Raw genomic sequence first — 12,271 nt, 5'->3', positions numbered from 1 at the left:
TGTGTACTTTGGATTATTTGGAGTATTGGACAAATGTTGTTCAATCTTGCAATCACATCTAATGTTGCACACTGTGTTGTGAGTTTTACAGTTGCAGGCTGGTTGGTCAACACCTTACTTGATGTAAACTGTTGAAGGGATGTGCATTTGGTATGATCCGTCAGACATTGGGAGGAATAGTCTGGATACCACAGCAGCACACCAGCTTTGAAATTCTTTACCATGGAACAGGTAGCTACAGAGCTAGTTTTAAAATTCTCATCTGTGTTTTCAAAAGCTTTCCTGAACTTGCCTCCTTCCTTACCTTTGTAAACTTCACCAGACCTCCAACCCTCCCTGTTCTCTGCACTTTCAGATCTGATATGAATCACTTCAGCATTGGTGGCCATACCTTCAACAACTCAGGCCCTCAGCTCTGAATCCCTTGTTTCACAGGTCCAGCTCTTTAATTGCTCCCTTAGGATATATCTTAAAATCAATCTCTTTGACCCAAATTTCTACCTTAATTCATAACTCTACACAAGGCTGAGAGGAAAATTTTGTTTGTTAGTGATTCTGTGGAATGCCTCAGGCTGTTTTATTGCATTTGAGGTCCTACATAAATGCCATTTGTAGTTTTGTTTTGGAGAGAAGACGATTATAGTGCTCTTCTGAAACAGCAGTATAGAAAAGGCCAGTCTGAATGGTTTATTTCTATTAGTTCACAAAGCCTCCAGGCATTTTTTTCAAACTGTTTGAATTTTCATGAGGCAGCTTCTTTCGATGAAAGACAAAATACTGTGATTACTGGAAATCTGAAACACACGAGAGAATGCTGGAGAAACTCAGCATATCTTGCAGCATCTGTAAAGTCAACGTTTGAGTGTTGTGTGCCTCTTCTTCAGAACTGAAAGGTCTTGGAAAATAAGTTATTCTTTCTACTTAGAAGAGTGTATGGTATAGGGGTCCAGAAGACAAAGAGGTTGTTAGTACTGGAGAAAGGCAGGAAGGATGTATAGAGGGTATAAATTAAGCTATGAAAGGGAGAAAATGGGTCCATTTTAATAAGTGTAATAGAAACAAAATGTAAGCACAGCACATCTGTGGGGGAAGCAGGGAAGGAGGGAATGTAAGAAAAATGGAGAACAGACAAAATGCGGTCCGTTTCTGAAGTTATTGAGTTCAATGTTGAGACCTTGACTTTGCTGCCACATTCCGAATGAAGCACACAAGCTCAAGGAACAACTCCTCATTTTCCACTGAAACATTCAGGGGAGGCAATGGCCCAGTGGTATTAACCTGGAGGCCCTGGCAATGGTCTGGGAACCATGGCAGATGGTGGACTTTGAAGTTAATAAAAAAAAAACTGGATTTAAGAGACTAATGATGGCCATGAAACTTTCGTCAAAAGTTGGAAAACCCCATCTGGTTCGCTGATGACATTTTAGGGAAGGAAACTTTCATCCTTACCTGGTCAGGCCTACCTGTGACTTCATAACCGCAGCAATGTTTGACTCTTAAATGCTATCTCGGCAATTAGGGATGGGCAATATATGTTGGCCTGGCTATTGATGCCCACATCCAATGAATAAAAAAGAACTCTATAGCCTTGATATATCACTTGATTGAGGCAGCTTTGGAATTCCCTCTCTTATTGAATTTGATCTCAGCCAGGTTGGCAATATGGGCACAACAAGCAGTCTCAGTTGGCCCTGAGTTGAATCAGGTGAGACTCCTGCTCCCAACACTTGTTTGAGGTCAGCAGAAGCATTATAATCTTATTCCTGAATATTCTCTTGACATTGAAGTTTTATGATCAGCAATGAAAGGGGGCAGCATGGTGGCTCAGTGGTTAGTACTGCTGCCTCACAGCACCAGGGACCCGGGTTTGATCCCAGCCTCAGGCAACTGTTTGTGTGGAATTTGTATGTTCTCCCCGTGTGTGCGTGGGTTTCCTCTGGGTGCTCCAGTTTCCTCCTCAATCCAAAGAAGTGCAGTTTGAGTGAATTGGCCAGGCTCAATTACCCATAATGTTCAGGGGTGTGTAGGTTGGGTGCATTAGTCCGGCGGAAGTCAGGTAGTTGAGGAGGTGGGTCTGGGTCAGTTGTGGTCTTGCTTGACCGAGGGGCCTGTTTCCACATTGGAACAATTCTAATTCTATCACCTGAAGCAGCTAAGAAAGGGCAATTTGTAGCAAGGACTGGCCACACTGAGACCCATTCCATTTCCATGACAGGGCTATCACAGTTAGGAAGATCAGCTCTTGTGGAACATCACAAATAATTTAGATTGTTCAATGCATCAAAAATAATTAAACACAGACTGGCAGGAAATTAGAATAACTGTTTCTGAAAGGTTTTTTAATGCACAAAAGCATAAGGAGTCTTCACCTGTACTTATTTCAATAAAATGAATAGTCTGCTTCAACATTCACCCATCCTCTCCAAACACCCTCAAGGGCAGAGAAGCTGGCCTCGTGCCAACATGTAAATGGAAATACAGAAAATACTATCTGCCAGGCTATTGTTGGAGTGTAAAGGGCACACTGGAGGTGGGATGTAGGCCTTGTTCCATCCTGTGAGCGTACAATGAAGAGACAAGAGCTGTAATTAACCTTGGCAGACTCATCTGCCGAGTGCATTGCAAACACATAAACATGCCTTTGAATTGCCGAGGTACAAAGATAAAAAAAATCCTGCAAGAAGCTATTCAAAAGAAAACAGAAAATATCCTCGATGGCAAGCAGTATGTGATTGACAAGGTACTTTCAAATTAAAAGGAGCCCACACAATACCTGACGTGCTGTTTGTACTGCTACCAATGAGATCCTTCCAGTGTGCTGGAGACAGTTAACCCACGATAGGACAACCAAACTCAGTCATCTCTTATGCATTAACCCTCTCAACTACTGCATTTGAAACCTTTTTTACCTCCAGCAACTGGCCAAACGTGACCCCTTTTAAAGTACTGCCCATAAATGCCTGTGAAGTGAGTTTTCATTTCCTTTTAGAGTGATAGTGTCATACAGCACGGAAATAGACCCTTTAGTCCAACCAGTCCATGTCAATCATAACCATAAACTAAACTAATCCCACGTGCCTGCGCTTGGCGCATATCCCTTCAAATATTTCTCATTCATGCATTTATCCAAATGTCTTTTAAGTGTTGTAACTGTACTTGCAACCATCACTTCCTCTATAAAAACAATTGTCCCTCATGTCTTTTTTAAGATCTTTCTCCACTCACCTTAAAATATGCCGTCTAGTCTTGAAGTCCCCCACCATGAGAAACTGACACCTGCCATTCACCTTATCTGTACCTGTCATGATTGTGTAAGGTCACACCTCAGCCTCCTATGCTCCAGTGAAAGAAATCCCAGCCTATCCATATAACTCAAACCCTCCATTCCCAGCAACATCCTGGTACCTCTCTTTTGAACCCTCTCTCCAGTTTAATAATATCCATCCTATAACAAGGTGACCAGAACTGGACAGGAGTCCAGAAGAGGCCTCACCAAATTCTGTACAATCTCAATGTAACATTCCAAGTCCTACAGTCAAAGGTCTGAACAATGAAGATTATTGATTGATTGATCACTTTGAAAGTGACTTGTGATATTACTGTACTGAACCTTTCACAATACCAGTGGATGTTTACAGACTCCTTCCATATCTATTTTAGTCCTCTCCAGGAGTTTGAAACCCACTTTGCAGTAAAATACTTCAACTCTTCAACCTGGAATTTTGATTGTGCAACATCAAGAAGGCCGATTCCTCCGCTAGTCAGGGTGAAGATCTTGAACTGCTTCTCATCTCTTTCTCTCAGCTCCTAACCACTATCTTCGAAACTCCCTTTCACTACTTGCTCCCTCCCCCCAATCACTCCCTTGTAACTCCTTCCTCAATCCTGGGCTGGAATCTTCCTTTTGACAGACTAAGTTAGGAGGCTGGACAAGAACATTCTCGCTTAGGGGCAAGTTGGGTTTCTTGTAGCAAACATAAGCAGCTCAGCTTAGTAAGCACACAGGCACAGGTAAATCTCTTCGCTTGGTGTCGGCTCAGCCACTGATTCATAGAGTCCAAGGTCAGGGCCCCATCTATAAAGGATCCTGCAATTGATTGCCTGTGAGCCAGGAGACTCTGTCAGCACCATTCTCCAGAACCTGGAAGAAAGAGGCTGCTGCCAACAATGTCTCAGACCTGCTCATGGTTTACCTGTGGCATGGCCTCATGGTTCAGCAATACTTCACTGCAGACTCTCCTCCAGGCCATTAGGGAAAGATATTAGGTGTTCTTTCCTCGAGAGGGCAGCAGGAGGTCTGGACGGAGGAGGCAGCACAGGTCAGTGGCACTGAGACCCAATGAGGAACCTGGCTCTCGTGACCCAACAAGCTTTTTACCATCTCCATCACGACTATACTCAATAAACACCAGCATCCAAGGAATGGAAAACCTAGAGGGGCCTTGATGTTTCTGAGGACAGCATGAAACAGACTGATATGCTCGAACAAGAAGGAAGATGTGCTGAAAATTTTTAAAGACATAGGGATAGATAAATCTCCTGGTCCAGACACGATATACCTTAACTTACGACAGGAAGTGATGGAAGAGATTGTTGCACCTTTGACGATGATCTTTGTGTCTCCACTGTCCACTGATCTAGTGCCAGATGATCGGAGGGTGGTAAATGCTATTCACTTGTTCAGGAAAGGGAATAGGAATAATCATGGGAATTATAGACCAGTCAGTCTTACATCTGTGTTGGCAAGTATTGAAGAGAATTGTGAGAAGCAGGATTTATGATTACTTGGAAAACCATAGTTTGATTAGAGAAAGTCAGCATAGCTTTGTGAGGGGCAGGTCATGCCTCACAAATCTTATTGAATTCTTTGAGGATGTGACAAAAAACATTGATGAAGGTACAGCAATGGATGTGGTGGAAATATATTTTAGCAAAGTATTTGATAAGGTTCTCCATGGTAGGCTCATTGTGAAAGTAAAGAGGCATGGTTGTCTGGATACAGAAATGGCTGGCCTGTAGAAGACAGAGAGTGGTAGTAGATGGAAAATATTCAGCCTGGAGCTTGGTGACCAGTGATGTTTTGCAAGGATTGGTTCTGGGACCTCTGCACTTTGTGATTTTTGTAAATGACTTGGATGAGGAAGTGGATGGGTGGGTTAGTAAGCTTGCTGGTGATACAAAGGCTGGTGGATTTGTGGATAGTGTGGAGAGCTGTTGTAGGTTGCAACGGGACATTGACAGGATGCAGAACTGGGCTGAGAAGTGGCAAATGGAGTTCAACCTGGAAGTCATTCATTTTGGAAGGTCAATTTTGAATGCAGAATACAGGGTTAAAGGCAGAATTCTTGGCAGTGTGGAGGAACAGAGGGATCTTGGGATCCATTTTAATAGATCACTCAAAGTTGCCACCCAAGTTAATAGGATTGTTAAGAAGGCGTGTGGTTTGTTGTGTTTCGTTAGCTGGGGGATTGAGTTTAAGAGCATAAGGTTATGTTGCAGCTCTATAGAGCCCTGGTTAGACCACTCTTAGAGTATTGTGTTCAGTTCTGGTCACCGCATTATAGGAAGGATATGGAAGCTTTAGAGAGGGTGCAGAGGAGATTTACCAGGATACTTGGTACGGAGGACATGTCTTATGAAGAAAGGTTGGGGGATCTAGAGCTTTTCTCATTGGAGCGAACAAGGATGAGAGATGATTTGACAAAGGTGTACAAGATGATGAAAGGGATAGATGGAGTGGATAGCCAGAGACTTTTCCCCAGGACAGAAATGGCTATCACAAGGGGGCTTAATTTTAAAGTAACTGGAGGAAGGTTTTGGGGAGATATCAGAGGCAGATTCTTTACACAGAGAGTCGTGGGTGCGAGGACTGCACTGCCAGATACATTAGGGACATTTAAGTGACCTTTGGATAGGCACATGGAAGTTAGTACAATGAAGGGTATGCAGGTTAGTTTGATCTTAGAGTAGGCTGAAAAGTCGGCCCAGCACTGAGGGCTGAAGGGCCTGTACTGAGCTGTACTGTTTTATGTTCTAAAATGCATGCTAAACAGCTCTGAGTTTCTCTGGGGGTTTGTCTGTAAGTCCACTGAGGATATTACTTTTTATTTCCTGGAGAGTACAGGGAAATCTTGGTGCCTTCTTCCCCTTGTACCTTTCCCAGTCACACTGCATCCCTTGGCCAAGCTCCTTACCATGGTTGGACAACTTGCATGCACCATGGCCCACTGGACTCCTCCCATCGAAGCAATGATATGGCCTTAGCGAACACACCATCCAGAGGCCAAAGCAGCAAATACTCACCAGAGTGAGCAACAGCATAATGAGCCCACATGCCACCTATTCTACAGTGATGTTTCTGAGGCCTCTATTTGTCACTTGTTGATAATGTGATTGGGACGGTGAATGTATTTCTGCCAAGCTGTCTTTTTCACGAGCATTTACATGCAGAATGCCTATCAGGAAAACCGACTCACATTTCCAGTGCAAAGAGCTCAAATTAAAAAAAAATGTCATCCCTTTATTGGAATAATGAATTTGCCTACCACTGCGATAGAGAGCTTCCAACCACCTTTCTTCCCAATACTCTATCTCCCTCGTCGATCCCTCACTCCTTACCTCTCTAGCTTCTCCGCACTCCTGGTCATATCATTGGCTCAATCCTCATATTCCACTCTCGCCTGCAGGAACCACCTGAGAGCCACTGGAAGGAAATGTAAAAGTTCCAGGCTTTCTGGCAAGCTTCCTGGAGAAAGCCAGCAAATGTTGGTACCTTCTTCTCTGTACCTTTCCAACTCATGTCCTCAAAAAGCATTTAGGTTACGAACAAACAGCTCACCACTTTCAGCAGCAGTCGGTTGTCTCGCAGAGCTCCAATCATGCCAGCAAAGGAGACGGTGAACATGCCCAGACCCAGCAGTAACAGGATGATGGCTGGGGCAATAAAGAAGCCATCCATTGTCTTGTTCCGCTGTCTTTCCACTTCTGCGTAAATACCGATACACAAGATGAGTAGTCCCAGCAGCTGCAAACACATCAAACATCACGGCAATGGTTACTGGAGAAAAAAAACTAAAATTAATTCAAACTGGCTTCAGTGGAGGAATTTGGCAGCAGAGGCATGCAAATACTGGAGGTGTTGCTCTTGATAACTTGCAGGGTTGCACCACACTGGGCCTTTCACTACTAGCAGTACAAAAGATGCTGAAAGGACAAGGGAACTTCCCCAGTTTTCAGCACACTGACAAGCCCCTCACATCTAACACTCTGGGCTGACCCATGTCATACTCACTCGATATAATTCTCAGGTGAAGTCAGGTGGAGCTTGGTACAAAGTAGAAAACCAAAGAACCTGAGGCTCGATTACGTCTCTGGCCTCATGATAGTAGGTACATGAGGACTGGCAAGCAGAACACAGAAAGTCTTAGAACAACAACAGCAATTCTGGGGATCAAGAGTAGAACATAGAACATAGAACAATACAGTGCAGAACAGGCCCTTCAGCCCTCGATGTTGCACCTACCTGTGAACTAATCTAAGCCCATACCCCTACACTATCCCATCATCATCCATGTGCTTATCCAAGGATTGTTTAAATCTCACTAATGTGGCTGAGCTAACTACGTTGGCTGGCAGCGCATTCCACGCCCTTACCATTCTCTGACTAAAGAACCTGCCTCTGACATCTGTCTTAAATCTATCACCCCTCAATTTGTAGCTATGCCCCCTAAACTTCTTTTGTTGCCAAATTAGATACTTGCCTTGACTTTAAACTGAAATTATCCAGGACATGCAGCCCTAATTTAGATGAAGACAGATGGGCTGGTTCCAACATCTCATCCAAAAAGTAGCACTTCTCAATCCCTAAGAATTACCTCAGTAACTTTGTCTATGTGGTTGAATATGATGTGGAGTCCTCCAGTTTCCTGCTCTACAGCTACAATTTCTCCTTATTTATTTTGTCAATGGTTCATGGTTTTGTTTATGGTTTTGAATGCCTCTATTAAAATCCTCTTCACCTTCTCTGTTCAGGAATCAACCTTTCTAACATAGAAAGTAAGAATGTTACCATTTGCACCAACAGTATAGGTGTTTCCTCACTGGCTTGAAATGTTAACTCTATATTCCTTTGTCCCTAGATGGTGAGAGATCTATTGATTTTTTAAGGCATTCTCTCTTTCTTTGTGTCCAATTTTCAGTCCTCAGCCTTTCTCTTGAAGCTACATGTGATACTGGAGGCCTTGAGTAAATGGAATTTTCAAACAACATTGAAAACCCCTGCTTGAGAAGCACAGAAATAAAGGATAGGAGAAGTATTCTTTCGGTCTTCATCTATTTAATTCGAGGAAAGTGATTTATAACGCACAATTTCAAGGCTGCGAGGAGGCGCTGGCATCTAACCTGCTCTGACATTCATAAATATTTCCCCTTTAACATCACACAGCATCAAAATCAAGGAAAGCATTGAGTCAACAGGTGGTCAATAATGCAGTAAATCTCACAGCCCATACAGAGAACTACACAGGAAGTACAACACAGAACCAGATCATTCTCACCAACTGGCCCATAGCTCCACACCAAAGTCTTATCACTCCACTCCATTTCACATCAGCAGCATCATCTTCTTTTCCTTTCTCCTCACAAATTTCACCAGATTCCTGTTAAATCAATTTGTTTCATTCCCTCTACTACTCCACAGTGTAACGAATTGCACATTCTAACCTCTCCCAGGGTATGAATGTTTCTCCCTGAATTCCCTATTGGTCTTGTCCACCTGTGGAACCATTTTTCACTTGTTCACCTAAATTTATTAAGCTTTCTCAGGTCTTGCCTAAACTCTTGCTTATCTGCAGGGAAAAATAAACGCTTTTCCTGAAAGACATAACCCCTCATTTCTGATATCATCCTTCAAACCTCTTTTGCACCTTTCCAACACTTCTACTGCCTTCTGGTGATGCTTATAGTAGTTTAAACAGTGATGTTATCCCAAGCACACTGAGATCAGCTCCCTAGAATTCATACTACTTATTCCAACTACTCACTGGTTCTACCTTGAACCCAGCTCCTCACAGTTCAGAACACCTGACTGGACCAGAGACTCAACTCTTCAAACAGAACTATTTGTTGAAGCTTCTGAATAAAAGGACAGTTCAGTGATACAAAATGCTGCAACTTCATCACACTGACAGAAACTGGTGATAAACAGGCAAACACCATGGGGCTGGCCCTGCATTTCCAAACACAAAGGATTTACTTTCAAGCTGAACACCGTGGTGGGTGACAATGGGATTGAGTGATGTGTTTGGCTGCTGTTTGCCTTTAAAAGAGAGTCAGTTCAGATGGAGTGTGAAAACAGTGTTGCTCCTGACTCTGTTGTTTTCCTGACTGGAAGATTAAATAAGCAGAAATCCATCGTGGTGCTGGAAGTGTCAGAAGTGAAGTCTGACAGGACAGGTGAAAAGCTAAGTGGCTATGGAATGTTGGTGAAAAAAATAAAAAATATCTGGATGTTCAACGAAGAATTCCTGTAAAACATGCAACATAGTGCAGTGAGTCGAACTATCTCCAGACAGCTCAATTGTGGACAATCAGTCACCATTACAGAACACCTCTTGCAAATGCTTCACAATGCATAAATCGTCTGAGACGATGCTTCACATTTCATTTAACAAGAGCCATTAGAGTTTTTTGGCATCGGATTCATTTTGTTCAAATTTTACTCGGCAATTCTAACGCTCATTAAGAGTCATTTGTGTGGAGTGAAGAAGAAATGGGCCTGATTAGTTCTGAACTCATTGCTAAACTTACAGATCTCGAAACTAAGATATAAAAACTATTCTGTTACAAGCAAATCAGAACTAACAAATGCCAATCTGCAGAGAGGATTCTCTGGGCAAGTCTCATTTACACTGCTTTCAAGCTGGATAATTGCAGACGACACTGTGACCTTTCTCTGTTTTGCTCTATATGTTTCCAATTATTGCTATCATTTTTCCATTTAATTGTGTTTTTCTCATTTTCTCCCATCTGCTGGAGGTGTGAAGTCTTGCTGGGCACTGGTTCTATTCTTTCTTGACAGTCTCCATACCTCACCCTGAGTGAATTTTGATAGCATGATTAAAGTTAAAAATCACGCAACACCAGGTTATAGTCTGACAGGTTTATCTGGAAGCACTAGCTTTCAGAGCGCTGTTCCTTCGACAGATGGACAACCACCTGGTGAAGGAGCAGCACTCCAAAAGCTTGTGCTTCCAAATAAACCTTTTGGACTATAAACCTGATGTTGTGTGATTTTTAGCTTCATCCACCCCAGTCCAACACCAGCACCTCAAAATCATTGATAAAGAGTTTTTCTTTAAATGCAAGCAAATACATTCCCATCTTGCTCCTTTACCTACTATGGATCTTTGCAGGAGACTCAGAACAGAAACATGGACTGTCCTTTTCCCTTTCTAAAATCAACAATTCAATTTGTTTATCCATTCTTCTTGTGGTTAGTAACTCTTAGTGCAGCACGATGGCTCAGTGGTTAGCACTGCTGCCTCTCAGCACCAGGGACCTGGGCTCGCTACCAGCCTGGGCACTGTGTGTGGAGTTTGCACATTCTCCCCATGTCTGCATGGATTTCATCTGGGTGCTCTGGTTTCCTCCCACAGTCCAAAGATGCTAAATTGTACATAGTGTCCAAGGATAAATATGTTAGGTGAACTGGCCATGAGGGAGGTAGGTATGGGTGGGATGCTCTTCACAGGATCAGTGTAGACTTGATGGGCTGAATGGCCTGTTTCCACACTGTCAGGATTCTATGAGGAAGTAGAGGGGTTTTTTTGTTTAGCTTAAACCTTTTGAACACTGGTATTAAACAGCTGGTTAGTAGAGTCACAACTTTTCCTTTCAAAGAGTTCTGGTTCAGTTTACGAATTCAATATTTCTAACCCACTGCTTGCTTGTGCCCCATGATATTAACACAGCCAGTCCTCAGCCCTTCATTGATGTATAACCATGACTTGATGGCAGTCTGCATTGCTCTTGCCAGGCATGCAACTTGATCAATTGGTAAACACTGGTGATTTAGTGACGGCGAATGACAGAAAAATAAAACCATGACCTGTTCCTGAATTCATTTGGTCTCAGGCATCCTAGCCAGACCCTGCTAGATGATAACAAGCCACTGATCAATATTGTAAACTGTCCTGTGAAATCGTTGAAAGGAACCTTTCTTCTTGGGACTTCTAGGTTCTGGCAAGATTTCTTGATATTGGCTGGAGGTGCAGGAAAATTGGAAAGACTACAAGGAAGCAAGTAATATATGCTTCAGGCAAAAATAAAGTCAAATCAGATTCTGCTATAAAGAAAATGCCTCAAGCAAGAGTGGTAAGAATCTATGTGAGTGGACCAATGCTGAACCATAAACTGATGAGAGTGGAGATACATTCATCTATAGAATTCCAAATATGCTGTTGGGAACACTTTCTGCAATCAATTAAAAAATACTTTTCCCAGAGGATGTTCAAGCATAATGGATTTTTCACAGCAAACCTCCACTTTGAAGGAAAGCAGAAACCAGACAGATAAGGAAAGCTCCTCAAGGAGACATTGATATTGAGAAACAATCAAATGAATAAACACATCTTGTTAGCACTGTGAAGAAGCAATGAAGATTGAAATTGTATTTCCCCAGGCGCTCTGCAGACTGTAATTATTTCTGCTATAAAGAAGGGAAGAGGCTGAACTGCTGTCAGGACACCTCAGCAGAGCTTTCTACTCACTGTGGTCTGTGAGATGAAAGGGAATCCTTTTCACAAAGTGATAAACTTATGCTCCAAATGTGATATCAAAGTGACAGGTGATACACACCCCTGCCAGTTCAAATAAAAATAGAGAACTTCAGAACCAATCCCCAGTGTCCAACGTAAAATGCTTGTCATTCTGTTCCAATCCTCCATGGTCTTGTTGCTTATCTTTTATTCCTGTCCAGTTCTGTAAACTTTCACAATCTGTGTTCTCGATCAATTCCAGCCTCTTGACCATCCCTGACCTCTTTGATTAGGCACAAAACAGACATGGTTAGCTTGAAGGGTGTCCCCAAATTTAGTGGTTTGTTAACATCTTCATGATTATTGTTTCAGTCAGAGCCTAAGCTATTGCCGAAGTGGGGTTTCCAACACAGTTTCCAGTGGAATTCCAGGAGCAGAGTAAGAACAAATCAAAATGAATTTCCGATATGGAGATAGTAGGGACTGTCGATGCTGAAAGTCAGAGTCAATAAAAC

At 42.7% G+C, this 12,271-nt stretch overlaps 1 protein-coding gene across 3 annotated transcripts in view; it reads right to left on the bottom strand.

Moving 5' to 3' along the window:
- The window catches only part of LOC122543140 (tetraspanin-15), a 181,360-nt gene that overhangs the window by 147,984 nt on the left and 21,105 nt on the right, over window positions 1–12,271 (bottom strand). For all 3 annotated transcript variants that reach the window (XM_043681488.2, XM_043681489.2, XM_043681491.2), the window contains one exon: window positions 6,839–7,024. In XM_043681488.2, coding sequence (XP_043537423.1) covers window positions 6,839–7,024 — 186 coding nt within the window. The remainder of the gene's footprint in view (window positions 1–6,838; window positions 7,025–12,271) is intronic.

The sequence above is a fragment of the Chiloscyllium plagiosum genome, unplaced genomic scaffold, assembly GCF_037043375.1.
Source record: "Chiloscyllium plagiosum isolate Xiang-an unplaced genomic scaffold, Cpla_swu_hap1 HiC_scaffold_48, whole genome shotgun sequence".
Lineage (NCBI taxonomy): Eukaryota > Metazoa > Chordata > Chondrichthyes > Orectolobiformes > Hemiscylliidae > Chiloscyllium > Chiloscyllium plagiosum.
Note: the sequence above shows the minus strand (reverse complement) of the source record. Positions and strands in the feature narration are given on the sequence as shown.